The following is a 17610-nucleotide window of genomic DNA, read 5'->3' on the forward strand; positions in this document are numbered from 1 at the left end:
TGACACTGTTTATAAATATGATGCTGAAGTAAAGCACCGAATGTTACTCAAGCAAACTTGCAAGAACACACAGCTAGACAGGATGAGGTGTAATTTTCTTTTATATTCCATTCAGTTGTAAATCTGTATTGTATCTGTGTTATCTCTCAGTTAGCAAAAAACAAAAACAAAAAAAAAAGACAAACATAATAATGATAGGAGTGGACCACTCAGCGTTCACTCCGAACCATATAATTTTACCAAAGGAAGAGCAACTTTTTTCAAAATCAAAGTTTTTTAGTAAACTGCCAAATAAGTAAATTGTGCTCACCGTCCAAATACTTTTAGAGGGGATTGTTGCTGCTAATCTTTGACAAGACAGAGCAGTGGGATTCAGTGGACGGTCAATGTTATCTGCACATTTCAAGCAACCCCTTTTAGTCCTCTGCATAATATCTTAACAGTGGGGGCTCTTTCCTCTAGGGCTGTGCGGTATGGCCCAAAAAAAAAACCTCAGATTTTTTCACAAAAAAATCTCTATTCACAATTTAAAACGATTTTGTCCCCCCTACCAAAAAATCAATTTGCAGATGACAAAGAAATTGTTCAAAACAAGTTTGAATTTTATTTTGTTTACATTTTCCCCTCTGGAGTTAAAGTGATATAAACAAGCCACACACACAAAAAAAGAGATGGCACCCCTGCCTGCCATTGTAAACAGTGACAATGTAACATTTTAGTAAGCTTTATCAAGCTCCAAACTGACACAATGCACTCTCAAATGATCTTAAAAGAAATTAAACATAAAATCATAAGACCCTAAAGGAAAGTGCAAACAAATCCTTCTGTTACCTCAACATGTTTTGCAAAATTAAGAGGTGCTTGTATGGTATGCAAAAAGGTATTTGGTCACTATTTTAATTCCTTGAATAATTTTAACTTAATTATATATCTGAATCAAATGAAATCAAACATCTACAGTAAATAGCAGCCTTCCATTGAAACAACTGTGAAAATGTAACTTTTCAGTACACTTTTCTGACAGTGACACAAACATAACATGGAATAAAGTGTATCAAATCAATCAATCAATCAAATTTTATTTATATAGCCCTAAATCACCGAAGTCTCAAAGGGCTTCACAGAATGAAAAGAGGTCATACAGAGACATCTTTTCAATGTAAGGTACACAACAGCATCCCCTGTCAAAGCTCCCAGAAGGGGAAGGAAAAACTCAAAAACCCCAATTTGGGGAAAATCAGAAACCTCCAGAAGGGACCACAGGTGGGAGGAGCCCCCTTCCAGGCCCACAGGTTGAAGTGGATGCTGCATGTACCGAACACAGAAACAATATAAATTACAGAAAACATATTGTGCTATATAGTGCAGTGATGTCTTGACAGCAGGCAAAGCCATTGGGCAGGAACCATCCCGCATTCCAGCCAGGTGGACCGCAGACGGCTAGACTCCTAACCCGTGATGGTCGACCAGCGCAGGACCCAATGGAGGCGGTCAAGTCAACCCTCACCATCTAGCTAGCCCCTCTCCCGGCCGGAAGAGGGGGGCAGGAAAAAAGAAGAAGGCTGCAGACAGGCTAATTTAACTAAATGCTTTTGAGTATAGATGTGTTTTTAGTCGGGATTTAAAGATTTCTACCGAGGTGTATGTGACCGTGTATGTGACCGTTTATGATAAAACATTTAAAAAAGTTTAACAACTTGCCATTCAGTATCCAGTTACCACGTACCTGGGGTCCAAAACTTTCAACAGGTGAATAAACCCCGTCTTTTCCACGGTGTATATAGGCACCGTATCTTTTGCAATATGCATTGCGACTGCATCTATGACATCTTTTCACAGGGCCTATTTTTTATCATACGGGATACAGTTTGTAAATGTTTCCAAGAAGGTAGGGTGTTTTTTGGTGGCGTTAACGTTACTTGAGCTGCCGTGGTCTTGTTCATGTCGTAAAGTGACACACCTCTCCCGCTGGGTTACATGCCTCTGTTTAAGGTGCTGCAGTAAATTGGTAGTACTGCAACCTTCGGTAGCAACAGCCTTTAAACAAGCTTTGCAGCGAGGGGATGTTTGTTTTTGTCTGACGCCACAAACCCGAACCAGTTCCAAATAACTGAAGATATAGTTCCTTTCTTCGGAGCGAGATCTGCCTCTTCGTTGCCATGGGTGCACTCCGCGCTCTTTGAACTACGGGAGCTCAGCAGGCAGCAAAACTGGTGTCGCAAAATAAAATCGATTTTCATATAAAATAAATCCTCAAAAAGTAAACATTCGAATGAACCGATAAAATTTATCGCCCAGTCCTAATTTCTTTCTAATCTGTTTTCTTACTAACCATTAGCAGATGTATGCAGTTTGCTTTTTGTTGCTGTATTGTGCTCATTTGGTTAAATTAACATATGCTGGCACTACAATTCTGATTCCCGGGTTTGCAAGTTTGTACATTATGTGTCAGCAAGCGTGTTTACACTAAAGAATTTGCATGCTGGTTATGGAAAGCTTTTGTAAATGAAAACCTTATCTTGAACGTTTTTGGTGGTTTGATTTTACAGTTTGTATTGAATATGCAGTCGCTCAAATACACTAATGACACTTATTCAATTTCATTATTTTTTTTTTTTTTATAGAGAACAGCATCACTAAGTCAGCTTCCAATGGAGGATTTGAGAGACCCTCTACCTCCTAACTGGAAATGCTACATGTCTCCACCAGGACGGCGATACTATGTTAACACCACAAGCAATGGTAGGAATTAATCAAATACCTTAGGACAAGGGTAGGCAAACAATGTTCAAATTGCCACATGAGAAATTGGTTCAGTTGCCAGGATTCAGTCTAACATGATAACCATATTTGAGGTCTGTAATAATGTCATGATTTCTCAACTGAAGCAGTAACTTGTATGGGATTTATAAAATGCTACTTGTGTAGATAGAGTACATATTCTTATAATTGGGAAATAAAAATGAGAGACCAAATCAGTTTTTGTATTGTTTATTGTAATTACATACAGAAACATGCACATTGAATAAGCATTGCTTTAGTACTTGATCAACATTTACAAAAAACATTTTTGGCCCAGTGTTTTGAGCAAGCCACAGTCTCACATATTAGACATTCCTGGGTGGGACTCCCTGATTACCATTTTCTCTCTAGCATTCTAGAAATAAGAATGAATCAAACAAGAAGACCATGGTCAGAAAAGTCATGAAATGTAGCACCAGATTTGCTATGTTGTTTACACTGAAGACACAAACTTTTGCTCACTCTTACATGTATTGCATCAAATGACATCTAAATTTTACATGTGAAGTCCACTGCTTGGAAAGTACTGTACAAATAAGGTAAATGAACATTAACATATGGTTCTCTTCAATCGATACATTTTCACCGTCAAGTTCTAAATGTATCAACTATTTTTTATTTATTCATTTATTTTTTGCCTTACCACAATTCAAATATTTCAAATTAGGTAATACAGGCTTGAGGGTATGATGATCCAACAATGATCCTTACTTTATCTTGATGTTTTTTTTTTTGCTTTTTTTTTTTGCTCTTGACTGAAAATAACATATGTGCTGGGGGGTCAGGATAACAACCACAGATGCTCTTCTGATTACACACAAGCTATGTTTCCATTCATTACCTGAATTTGTAAGTTGTTGGTAAAAATAAGTCAGCTGAAAAAAGAAAGTTAATCAGTAAAAATAAACAAGGTGGTATTCACATCGATGCTTTTGGGAGGACTTCGAAATAAAAGTGGACCTAGGCTGTGAGCATCATGCACTTTTTGCTATGGTACAGTTCACTTTGAAGCAATGACTGGCCTCGTATGACATTTCCTGCCTATCTATAATAGAGGCAGGCAGCATTGTCTCCGTGTGTACTGTATAGTGATCACTCGCAACTTCGCATTCTGTCACGCCCTCAGTGCGTCGCAGATTTTTTTTTCATTTAAAAAAAAAAGCTATATTGTGCAGAGACGTGCTGTGAAGGTTTCCTGCATGCCAGACAACCAAGTTAACCATAAATGCACTTGCCACAGACACTCCGTCGAACTACTTGAATTATTAAAACCTATACAGTAGTCTCTTCCCTTCCCATCCCTTTGGCTGTAGTCTCACGAAGAGCCACGGCTATATTAGCGCCACCCAACAGTCAAATTAGAGTGAAGCCTATAACTAAGCAGGAGTAGTTGTATCTATTCCTGCCCTCATTGATCGATGGTCACGCCGGAAGCAAATCACATGGCTTCTCGGAGGCCCAAATTGGAATTCAAGTGTATACTCTTTTATTGTTATCATGTTTGATCCCCATTAACCGCAAAAAAACAAGGGGTTCCGGACTGTATTTCAGAGCACTTCGAGGCCATGCCTATTAGTTACCACCCGGTAAATGTGTAACTGCGTCTTTCCTGCCTGGTTCATTTTACCCTTTGTTTAGTGATAGGATTGCAAAAGAGTTGAGTTTAATAGGACACTCCTGCACTACACTATAAACAAGGGAAAGACATACTGGGTGGAAGGTTTGTTAACGATGGCAGCACCAGCTTTGGTATCAGAAAATGAATAAAATACAAAATCTGGTTTACAGGCAACTCTGTTCATATCTCCGAATGTCCATGAGTCAAATATTTGTATGTGGAGGAGTGTTTGTCCTCACAGCTCAGCTTGCAAACATCACATGGCAAACCCAGAAAACAGGTGAGCTTTTGAGCACATGTAATGTCATTTTCTTTCGAAGGGATGTGTCAAAATGTGGAATTAAATGTAATCATTGTACACTAAAATAATTAAGTTATCAACTCAATTACAAAAAAAATTAAAATTTCTGCGGAAACTGCCAAAATGAATACATTATCAACACAGTGAATTCACAGACACACCGATATTCCCAATGTTTCCTGCTTTTACTGTCCCTGAGTGAACTCACTGTAAAACCTCACAAATGGTTATAACATGTATTTGCAAGTTTTGTGCACCTTCGATGTAGTAATAATCATGCAAATGTTTTATTCACATTACATATTAGGTCCCTTTTAGACGTAGAGGTTGCTTGATTGAAATGACTACACAAGAACATATTTTCTGGCAAAGTTAAGGCCTCATTAAGGCCTCATTAAAGGAACTCAACTTACATGCTAAACAAGATAAAAGGCGTAATGACAAATTGTGACATGCATTCCTAAATTCGGGGATAACTGACATAAAATCCATAATGACACTCTGTGATGCAAAAGGTGACATATACACTGCAAATGGTGACACGTAGTTTTACGAACAGTGACATGCACGTAAACAACTGGTGACGTGCGCTTCAAATTGTGACATAGTTTTACAAACGGTGACATGCACACTTTGTGACAGTACCTCCCCCCTCAACCCAAAAAAGAAAAATGGATGTAAGAGCGATGAGATTTAGTGGGTACACACATAGTAAAGTGTGCACATTGTTAATTTCTTTTAAGCAAATTTTAATCAATTAGCAGTCAAAATGTCATTTCCGGTCATTTCACATGAAATTTATTCAATTTTTTTCCAATCGGATTTTTCAAAATTTGTCTCAATTGACAGCGAGCACTGTATACAGTATATTATCAATCAGGTGAGAAAGTCAATGTGATTTCACACTGGTAAATAGTATATTAAGTTGAGATAAGCAGAAGCTTATGTCATGCAAACGTGTGAAACATTGCCCCCTGGTGGTAGGATGACAAAGTACTTGATTTGACATGTAGGTAGCCAGCTTTTTAAATGTTAATATCGCTGAGGATCAGCTTAATTAATTGTGGCAGCCAATATCGTGATACTGATTGAAATTCGATTAATAGTGCAGCCCTAAAAGGGACTCCTCAGATGCAATAACAATGGGCAGAGTAACTTCTTGGATATCTCTACTTGGCATGAACAATAACCCGGCGTCCTCCTGTCATCCTGGCCGCACTTAAGTAGTAGATAGCAGATGCGGTGCAGGTGCGGAGTCGATGACTCCATTATCCATTGTACAGACATTGTCATAATTACATGATGCTCACTTCACGTTAGCTTCTCGTGATGACTAACTGAACGTTCCCATATTGGCTTCCGATTTCCAACAACTTCCAGACTTTTCGGCTGTGTTGTGATGTTGCATAGTAATAAGTCAGGATGGTACGAGATCTCACGAGATCAGGTTTCACGCTCAGGCGTGCCATGAGATTCATTTCCTTTCCTTATTGAGCCAGACGTACAATGGAGGCCTAGGCTGATAGATAGGCTTGAGTGCTACACTCTTGTACAGTAGGTGGCGGTATGCAATTAATCGTTGCTTGCAATCCACCATCAATTGAAAAGGATAAAGACCCATGTTGATATTGGCAACACTGGCAATACTGGTTCTGGTCGGCCAAATTGTGTTGTAATGATTAAGTAGATGACAATTTGATTGTTGTCACAACCAGCTTCCGGGAAAATCTTAAAAAAAACCTGCCCCAATCCAATCCAATCCAGTACAACTTTATTTGTTAAGCACTTTAAAACAACCACAGCTGACCAAAGTGCTGTACAGAGAAAAAAACAAAAAACATCGTAAAAACAGCCACAACCGCTCAAGGACATAAAACGCACTCTGTCGCACTTGACGCAAGTTTTTAAGTGCCTCGATTCACACGGCCTTATCGTGAACCCAGCAAAATGCCAATTTGGTCTCTCTGTGATCCATTTCTTGGGCCACCAGATTTCAGTACAAGGCACAGTTCCCTTCCATTCCAAAGTGCAGGCAATGCTGGAGCTCCCCTGTCCTGCCTCAGTTAAGGCACTGCAGAAGTTCCTAGGCATGGTTAACCGTTTCCTACTCCCACCTCCTGCAGCCTCTATACAACGCCATGCGAAAAAAGAAGGTTAAAGACATGATGGTCTCCCCAGCAGGTGCAGGCCTTTCAGCAAGCAAAGCAAGCCCTCATAAACGCAGCCCTTCCTTGCCTACCCAATCTCCACAGCGCAGGTGGCTTTCACTACTGATGCGTCTGATGTTGCAGTAGGAGCAGTGGTGGAACAGCTGGTGGGAAATGCGCAAGTATAGTGTTTTCCACCTCGAGTTGCTGGTTCTATATCTTGCAACACGACATGTTCGCTTCTTGCTCGAGGGACGTTTCACAGTTTACGTGGATCATTGGCCGCTTCCATTTGCCATGTCAAGGGTTACCAAACCATGGTCGGCGCGCCAGTCGCGTCACTTTCCAAATTTACCAAGAACATTCGACATGTGGCCAGAAAGTGCAACCCCGTAGCCGACTGCTTGTCGCGTGCACTTGTTTGCCCCGTACAACTGTGTGTGGATTTCTGTGGAATGGCCGCTGACCAGATCAATGATCCGGACATTCGCTGCCTTAAAACTAAGGGTACAGCTCTGAGACTTGAGAAAGTGGTGTTGCAGGATAGCAGTCGTCCACTGCTTTGTGATGTGTCCACAGGCTGCCCAAGGCCTGTTGTCCCACTGAAATGTTAGCATAGGATTTTTGACTTGATCCACTCCCTCTCGCCCCCTGGTGTTCGGGCCTCAGTCAAGCTTGTTGGTGCTAAGTTTGTCTGGCCTGGACTATGTAGGGATGTCAGGATGTGGGCAGCAGTTTGCCTTGCATGTGAACCGAAACACCAGAGCAACTCTGGATTGTTTTCCGATTCCATTCAGGCGGTTTGACCATGCGCATGTAGACCTGGTAGGCCCCCTCCCTCCGTCGCAGGGTTTTACGCACTTGCTCACAATGGTTGATCGAACCAAATGGTGGCCGGAGGCACAGTTCCCCTGTCCTCCACGACCATCGTAGGCATAGCCCATGTGTTCCTGTCATCCTGGGTTGCACGTTTTGCCACGCCCTCTGACATCACCGCGGTCAGGGGACCCCAATTATTGTCTGACCTCTGGACGGCTTTGCCTGAGTTTTTGAGTGCGCAAGTACACTTTACTACTGCTTACCACCCTCAGGCCAACGGTTTGTGCGGACGTTTTCACTGGTCGCTTAAAGCCGCGCTGCCATGGGTGTAACTCAGGTTACATTCAGCTCCAAAAGAGGATCTTGATGCCGCGCCTGTAGAACTTGTGCTTACGCAGCCTCTCAGAGTTCATGGCGAGTTTCTCCTTGAGGGTTCCGACGTGCGTCCCTTTTCCTCTTCGCTAAGAAGGCCCGTGACTTTTTTGCCAGTTCACCATTGTTTTCCTAAAGTGTTCATACCCTCAGTGCTCATGTCTGCTCATTTTGTAGTTGTATGACACACGTCACAACCCACTGTATGACGGCCCGTTTAGAGTGCTAGAGCATGGTGATAAATATTTTGTGCTTGATTTGGGTGGCAGTAGGGTGTCTCTTTGGATAGACTCAAGCCGGCTCATCTCTTGGCAGGAGAGGAGCTCCTTCTAGTCAAGGTCCCTCACCGTGGTCGTCCCCCAAAGCCCTCAGCCTCACCTTTGCATGTTAGTCCGGGGTGTCGTGTTCCTAATCCTGGCCACCAGGTTTCACCTGCTCCACACAGGAATGAACTGCGTACTCGGTGCGGCATGCTTGTGAAACCCCCAGTGAAATTCTCTCACTAATTTTCTTACTGGGTGTTTGGGGGGAGGGGGAGGGGTGGGGTGGGGGGGTTAGGGTTAGGGGGTCTGTATGGCGGGCATTAGGACTCTGCCTCACGCCCAGCTTTGAACCTTGTGTTTTCGTCTTAGATGATGTGAACAATGTTGGACAGTTTTGTGTTGACAAGTGAAGAGTCAAGACGTATACTAGAACAGCTTCATGTATTTTTTCATCTTGCCATAGATTGATTGATTGATAGATAGATAGATAGATAGATAGATAGATAGATAGATAGATAGATAGATAGATAGATAGATAGATAGATAGATAGATAGATAGATAGATAGATAGATAGATAGATCGATATCTACCAACATAATTATATATATATTACAAGTATCATGAGGATTTGGTCAGTCTCTTTTTTTAAGAAAATGTAATGCATTTTTTTAACACCGTAGATGAGATAAAACATACAGTATGCAGAGTCGTGATAAGAACTACTTCCCGTGTGATGCTTGGACACGGAGGTCCCAGAAGACCTGCAGGGTTTAGTCTTTGCTCAAGATACACTTTCAGCCATGACTGCACTGCAGGTGTGGAATTCTTTTAAAATGTAGAACTCTTATCTGATTACACCCTTACCGAACAATGAGTGTTTACAGCATGTCTGCTAGATTATCTGGTCCCCTTCCATTACACTGATAGGCAGCACTATCAGATACGGTCCCGTGAGTGTGTGTGTATGTGTGTGTGTGTGTGTGTGTGCGTGTGTGCGTGTGTGTGTGTCTTGTTGGCATAGTAACAGAACTACACACATCAGCGAGGGCAGTGAGTCCTTGTTCTCGGCTTTTTTTTGTAGGTTTCACCTTCCTGCGTTGGTGGGTGCAGGGTGTTGGTTATAGTTCTTACCAGCAGTCTTCTGAGTCTCCACCCCTCTTTGTTTAACCCGTGTTAAACTACATCATATAGACAAAAAAGAAACAGAAACGAAGCGTCTTGAAGCACACTTAATGATTTTCTTCCTGCTCTGTTTGCAAGTTTTTGTTTTTTTTAAAACTTATTTTAATTTTCAAATCCTAATATTAAGTTAGACTATTCTTTATGGTCAACTATGTCAGTTGTTTGCTCTGGATAAGTACAGAAAAGATCATTTTTAGTACTTTCGAAACACATTTTATATATTGTATAAATTTCCTAAAAACTCAAAGATGTGGGGCAGTAAGTTAGTAAGAGAAAGTGTATAAACTGGGTTACATGCCTCCAGTCAGACCACAGAGGTGCTCATATTGTTTAATCAGACTAACAGCTCTCAAATTAATGAGTACTCGGTGTCCCAAAAAATCCATTCACAAAAAAAAAGTTGAAAAGATTTATCAATTTAAAAAAAACAAAAATAAACAAAGTAATGGTGTCTTTCATGTAACTATGATGGAAGCGCACTGCTGAGAAAGGGGCAACATCATCACGTCACATGTCACGGCATGCTGTGATATTAAAAATTAATACATCAAATAATACATGGATGTCAACGCATTGACAATAATATAGCTTTTCTTTTCTTTTAAGTTGGCCTTCACAGCTGTGTTTGTTCTGTACTAGCCAGCTTTTGTCCTCCTCACAACTTTGCTTTTATTGCGGCGTTGCCATCACATCACGTTTCTAACACCATCAACACACCGTCATTTAAAGAAAAAAAAACATATTAAATTGTCGGGTAAGGATGCTAAGAAATAGACTGTCATTTCGGATGTCTCCAGCTCGCCACTATATGTGACATATATCAAGACTGGTGTGGACTCAATTTCTATAATTGAATCTGTTTTACTTAATTAATATAAATGATCCATCACGTCATTCACTCACTTCCATTACAATTCAAAACATTATAAATGTAAAAAAAAAAAAATAAAGGCACTTGAATGTCTCCAATTGTCATTCTGTCATGACGACTTTGAACAGCTAGAGATTGAAGAAATCATCTTCAATGCAATAAATTTGAATGGAAGTGTTTTGCAGCAAAAATCGATCCTGAGTCAAATCGCACTCTCAAAAATTTACCTAAATCGGAGACAGTCAAACGTTCCCACAACCAAATGTCAGTATATCAAGCCACTTCTGGGTTACTTGAGATATCAGTACCAAACCAAATTTTATCTTTTTTAATGGTGTGACAGTTGCAGTCTACCTTTGTTTTCAAGTTAAAGGGAACGTCAACTCCAAAAACATGTTTTATAATGATATATTCTAAGCACCCCCACAAGTCTAAACACAGCATTCTGATGTCTATTGTCCACTTGTTATCTTGGGGTGGCCTTTTTGCTTGCTTTTTGCTTGCTTTTTGCTTCTTGCTTGCTTTTTGCTTCTTGACTGAATACAGGTATTTTTGTTAAGCCAACCTTAAATGCACTTCCCCTTTAAGAGCAAATTAATTGGAACTGACTTTGTTTCAGTGGCTCCTCTGCAAAACATTCATTAATTTTCCATCCATTTTCTAGAGCCGCTTATCCCCACAGGGGTCGCAGGCTTGCTGGCGCCTATCTCAGCAGGCTCGGCTGCACAGAGACGAACGACCAGTCACGCGCCCAATCACACCTAAGGACAATTTAGTTTGTCCAATTCACCTGCTGCGCTTCTTTTAAGATGGAATGTCTGTCAATGTATATGCAAATAGAAAAACATGCGGTGAAAGTAAGTGAGATATATACTTTTTATTATTTGGACAACTTGTGGCTTGTTTATTAGCATGGTGGCATCTAAAACACTATTTACTCAAGATTAAAAAAACAATAATAACAAACTTGTTGAAAACGAACAAAAATAGTTGTGATTTGTTTGGCAACATAATGCCAAAGACTACATTCTCCCGTATTGGTGCTGGACTATGCTTATAGTTGTCACCTCAGCAATCCCCTCATAAATGACGGGATAAGTACCCCGAAGCACATTACAGGTCCACACAAATGTTTAAAAGATGTTGGACATCATCAGGTCGTACTGTTCACATGTTTCTTAGAGTTCCGAGCTGCCTTGCATCATCATTCCAGAGCCGCAGCTAGGCCCCTGGATTTGCTCAGAGCCCCCCTGCTCTTTCATGACAAATTGTGAGTTATGTGATATAGGTCACTTTGGGAGCGACATCAGATTTGCACAAGGCGACTCACTGCGTACATGTCTGAAGTAGTTCACCTGTGAATGCCCAGACGCATTGAAAATAGAGGGAACATTGGTCGTGACCAAAAGAACGACATCCTTGATACAAGCGACCGAAATGAGTTTCCTCAGCAGGGTTTTCGTCTCTCCCTTAGAGATAGGGTGAGAAGCTTGATCATCTGGGAGGGAATCGGTGTAGAGTCTCTGCTCCTCCATGATGAGAGGAACCAGTTGAAGTGGTTAAGGCATCTAGTTAGGATGCCTCCCTGATGAGGTGTTCCAGCCATGTCCCAGCAGGAGGAGGCCCGAGGATGTTCCAGGGCACGCTAGAGAGACTTGTCACGTCGGGACATGTTGAGTTGAAAAGAAGAAGGAAGGGGACTCAAAATTGCAGAATAACTAAGAGGAACTTGGCTCAGAAATCGAATGTTTAATAATAAATAGGGCAGGAACAAACAGGGAACAAAACTGGACAAAGTAACAACGAAACTGAAACTAAAATTAACTCACGGGGAACAGCAGGGAGACAGTGACTGAATGACTGGGGGGCATGAGGAACAAGATGGACAACGAGCTTGACACAACGGCAAGGGAAAACAATGACCCGACAAATAACTATAACAAAACTAGGTTTTAAATACACGTAGACTAAATAGGGAAACACGCGACAGCTGGATGGGAAGAAGAGGCAGAGAAAACTGATTGGCTAACACACCGGGGAGAGAACACACAGACAACAGGTGGAGCAAAATGTTCTAACAAGACCCAAACAAATATGACAAGACTATGTCTTGCGGCGCGGCTGAGAACACCTGGGGATCCTTGTGGAGGACTCGGACAAACTGGCTGGAGAGAGGGAAGTCTGGGCTTCCCTGCTGAAATTGCTGCCAACGCGACCTGACCCCGGTTGAAGTGTGGGAAAATGGATGGATGGCACACTGTTGTCCCAATGTGATCGATGAATTTTCCTTTTTTTTTTTATTCTAATCAGAGACAACCTGGAAGAGACCCTACATTGCTCCGGGGTCTCCAAAATCGTCCTTGCAACATAAGAGCTTCCTGCCTACAGGTTCAGTATTTTTGCATCTCCATCATTGCATCTTCCTCATCTTTTAGTGGACTAAGGCTATGGATTCTACTGAAATTCCACAAATGGCACAAAGCGCCCTATCATTCATGCCACACAGATAGAAACAGACACTTCCTGGAACTAATTTTATCTGCAGCTTCAATTGCAGAGCTAAAAACCCTCTGTCACTGTTTTGGCTCCATCTATGTGGAGGATTCAGACATGTTTCCAACTCCACCACTGAAAAATTGTTCCCATTCATATCTATCAACTCCAATGAAAATAAGTTTTGTTTCATTATTAAACATTACGTTGTATCACACATACTTGGAAACAGGAACAGAGTAACACATTGTATTGAGAACATCATTCATTGTGGACCATTTGAAACATGTATTAACATTTCTCTCCTGTATACTATTTGTTGTTAAAATGTAAGTTTAGTTCTCACTCACATAGTTAAAACAAAATCTTTTTATTTTATATTTTGAAAATCTGCATATGTATATTTTTTAACCAGTTCCACTTAAAATTGCAAGATTTTACAAACTCGCTTAAAGCTTAAAAGTCAACCCAAACTTTCAAACAGTAAAACGGCCAACATCCAGTGACAGCTTAGAAAACTAGATGTACTTTTGCAATAGACTTAATAATTATAACAAGCATTAGTTTTGTTTGTTTACTAGAAAGAGAAAGCTCATTATGGAACAATGCCCTCTTTTTCTCATTTAAAAATGTTTCAGTCACATTCGTACAGGTAATACTGTGATATCACATTTCATGCCAAGTTCTCTTCCAATTAGTCAGTTATCACTTAAACCAGGGTGTTCAAACTTTTGTCTGGAGGCTGCATACAGAAAAATGGAACGATATAAGAGCCAATTTAGAATATGTTGACTAATTTATGAAATGTGATTTTTGTTAAAGGTGATGAGGCAAATAGTTTCAAAGTTTTGGGGTGGCCAATGGCCCTCTGTCCCTCTAGACCAGTTCTTCAGATGCGGTGGCAGGGGAGCGCGTCGGGAAATAGTCTGCTTTTGTACGACGTACGGCACCAGGTAGTGCAATGGTGCTCTCATTGTCAAATGTGTGGGAGTTCTAAACTTTTTCAATCATGATCAATAACTTTTTCAAAATCAAATTAATGATTGATGTGATTTAGAAAAAATCTGCACAATGTTTTCAACATTTTTCCTCAGGTTCAAATATTTAAGATGTTGTGTTACAGATGAAATTTAATTTGCTGTATTATTATTTATTCTTTTTTTTTCAGCATCAAATTGGTCAGTTGGTCAAAAGAGTTTCTAGTTTGAATAAAGATTGTTTTCTGAGATTTTTACATTCAGAACCAGAACAAATGTTGTCAGCTAATGATTTTTAAAACAATTGGGCACAGACAGAAACAGTTTCATGCTTCTAAAACAAATTTCTTTTTGTTTACCAGTTTTGAGTAAAAAATGTCATTTTTATTTACTGTATTTCTCCGTGTACAAGTCGACCTCGCATACAAGTTGACCCCCCCTTCCTTTTTTTTTTTTACTTCAATTTGGGTGAATTTTACAATAATGTGAGTATATGTCTACCCCCAACTTTAGTGGTTACTCAAACCATGGGTTTCCAATTAAAACACATAGTGTGTGTTATTAAAATGATGAAATTACGGTACTTTTAGACGCATTTCTTCATCGTATATGAATAACATACTGTTGCGGTTATTTGGGGGGGGGGGGGGGGGGGGGGGGGGGCGAAGAAACCACACGTTGCTGTGCTAGTGGAGATCTTTACTCTTCGCATGCCATCACAAAACTGATACAACAAAGTCCAAAACAGCAAAGACAAAGCCAACAGGTTCAAAGCATCAAAGGATCATAGCGACATGCCTACTGGGTGAGAGACATGGTCCTAGTGTCCGCCACATATATATATATATATATATATATATATATATATATATATATATATATATATATATATATATATATATATATATATGTATATATATGTATATATATGTATATATATATATATATGTATATATATATATATATATATATATATGTATATATATATATATATATATATATATATATATATATATATATATATATATATATATATATATATATATATATGTATATATATATATATATATATATGTATATATATATACATATATCCCCAATACATATCACCCAATACATATCACCCAAACTACATAACGATATCATGAAATCATTATCACCATCTTTTGAAAAGTATTGATGTCCTGTTGAAGGTTGTTGCTTTGTGATTCCCACCTGGTACTGATGTAAAACAAAGTACAGTACTTCAAATAACAATAGAAATGACTTGTCTCCACAGTGAATGGATTTCACTCTCATCGTCTGGACTCTCCAAACAACAATATGGTCCGTAAAGGCAGTGCCGATCGACAGGTAAAACACTTGGTAAATGAATAAAACATGATCATTTTATGATCATTGAGAGTGTATGCACATTAGTATAACCATAACTGAGGTTCCAGCTCATTCAAAACCCAAATAAGGGCATAAAATATGTTTTGTTTTTTGTTTTGTTTTTTTAAATGCAAAAGTACCTTGTATCCTGTGTTCATTATTTTGTTTCTATAAGTCCATGATTTTATTTTCTTCCACTTCCGGTAAGGAAAATGTAGTGTGGTTTTGTAATGCTCTTTTACAGTGTGTGCATTTTTTTTTTTTGTCTGTTGGCAAGTCCTCATTTGCAGTTGTTCCATCACTTTTATTGTGCTTTTGTTTGTTGTGGACAAATCTTATTTTGTGTTTTAATTTGTGATTTTTCATATGTTGTGTTTCATGTGGTTTTGTTTTTTGTTTGTGATTTTATTTTATGTTTCCTTTTTTGTTTGCAATTTCTGATTCTTTTGTCTTTTTTGTTAGTTTTGATGTGATGCAGGCCATCTTATGTAGTGAATTTTGTTTTGTTCACAATTAATTTTTTGTTTGTGTTTTTTGTTTGTGATTAGTGCTTTGCAGTTGTCTTTTGTCTTGCAAGGCATTTATGTTTTTTTGTTGATATTTCATTTTCTTTTGTCTGGATTTTGTTTGTGATTTTATATTTGTCTTTGTGTTTTGTCTTTTGTCTTATGTGATTTGCACTTCAGGGCCACCAGACTCAAGCGTATACCCACAAGAGCTTCAAACACTACAAAAAGTGGAATGTGATTCCAGTTTCATCAACAGAATAAAGCTGAAAATAGCAAGATGTGCAAAGCAATTACCTACTGTAGGCAAAAACCCGTCAAATTACAAAATATTGTGTTTTGATTAATCTTTTTTTTTAACCACATCATCCATGTTGTCGATAATTTAAGACAAAGGACTGATATATAGGTCGTTTCCAAACTTTTGACGTCCACCCTGTATTTCAAGATGTTTTCATAGCTTATGTTTGATGATAAAGACAAGTACAGTACTATTTTTACACATTAAAGATCCCCTATCTCCATCCTTTTCTCATAGAAATTCCAATGGCAATTAAATTAGATTAATCCCACCTACACTATCTGTTCCCGTGATCATAATTAACAAGGCAATATGGGTGCAGCAGCAGCTTCATAAGATCCACCCACCAGTTTGTTTCACTTCGTCCCTTCATTTTTACTCCTTTTCTACCCGTCACACCACAACAAAATAAAATTTGTCCTCTTGTTCGGTTTGTTATTTTGTCTGATTTCTCCACCTCCTACATGTGCTCTTCTTTTCTGTCATTTTATCCTTCTCACAAACAACCACAGTCGACCTCTTACTTCTCATTTTTGAATGAAGCAACCTGAGAATCTCCTTAACCATTTTGCTATCTTTGATCTTTACAGCTAATTCATGGTATCTAGCCTAACATTCAGTAACAATCAAATAAAACACACTTGCATATTTATTTGAAAGAAATATCAGCAGCAAGTGGACGTGTTAAATCAGGGATGTCAAACTTTAGTTTATCTCAGGAGGCAAGAAAATATTTTCTCCAGCGGACCTGTCTAGTAAAATAACGGTGTACTGTATATCTTAAAAACAATTAGCGTCATTTACAGTATACTTAGATTTTATATGTCGATGCACGCTGGCCTCCAAATTCGCAGCTAATAGGGGCAACCAAAAATATGTTGCTGTAAAATATAAATTTAATAAAATATAAAGAAGCATAACTTCCTTTTTGTTGCCCTATATATTTCGGTATGACATTTTTCCTTATATTGAATGAAATAAATGGAAAATTTCAAACTTTTTTTCCCATCTGTTCATAAGATACATATGTTTTATAGAACACATGATATGATGAATTCAAAATAAATCCATCCATCCATCAATTATCTTCTGCGTGGTCTCTCCTGCATGTCCTGGGTCATCCCTGGGCCCTCCTCCTGGTGGGACATGCCCGGACCACCTCTCCAGGGAGGCGTCCGGGGCGCCTGGCCTCCCATTTCCCAGCGAATAGAGGCAACTAACAGTATGTTGCTGTAAAATATAAATTTAATGAAATATAAAGTAAAATAACTTCCTTTTTGTTCCCCTATATAGCTCAGTATGTATTGATTGAAATAAATGGAAAATATCATGAACCTTTTTTTTATTGTTCATGAAATCAAAATAAATCCATCCATCCATCCATCAATTATCTTCTGCTTAGTCCCTCCTGCATGTCCTGGGTCATCCCCGGGCCCTCCTCCTGGTGGGAAATGCTCGGAACACCTCTTCAGGGAGGCGTCCGAGAGGCATCCTAACCAGATGCCCAAACTACCTCAAAATAAACAAATATGTCAACTTCTCATTACAAAGCAAACATGCAGCAATCCTTCTGCTTTGCCAAT

General features: G+C 39.3%; 1 protein-coding gene across 3 annotated transcripts in view; it reads left to right on the forward strand.

Moving 5' to 3' along the window:
* Positions 1 to 17610, forward strand: part of gas7b (growth arrest-specific 7b) — an 87841-nt gene that overhangs the window by 33308 nt on the left and 36923 nt on the right. Inside the window, exons 2-4 of one of the 3 annotated variants that reach the window (XM_088439865.1) lie at positions 2625 to 2742; positions 12687 to 12764; positions 15126 to 15199. The exons of 1 other annotated variant lie outside the window; for it this stretch is intronic. In XM_088439865.1, coding sequence (XP_088295991.1) covers positions 2625 to 2742; positions 12687 to 12764; positions 15126 to 15199 — 270 coding nt within the window. The remainder of the gene's footprint in view (positions 1 to 2624; positions 2743 to 12686; positions 12765 to 15125; positions 15200 to 17610) is intronic. One more of the 3 variants, XM_088439866.1, reaches the window with a different exon arrangement.

The sequence above is a fragment of the Hippichthys cyanospilos genome, chromosome 17 (assembly GCF_059441005.1).
Source record: "Hippichthys cyanospilos isolate Australia breed blue-spotted pipefish chromosome 17, RoL_Hcya_1.0, whole genome shotgun sequence".
Classification (NCBI taxonomy): domain Eukaryota; kingdom Metazoa; phylum Chordata; class Actinopteri; order Syngnathiformes; family Syngnathidae; genus Hippichthys; species Hippichthys cyanospilos.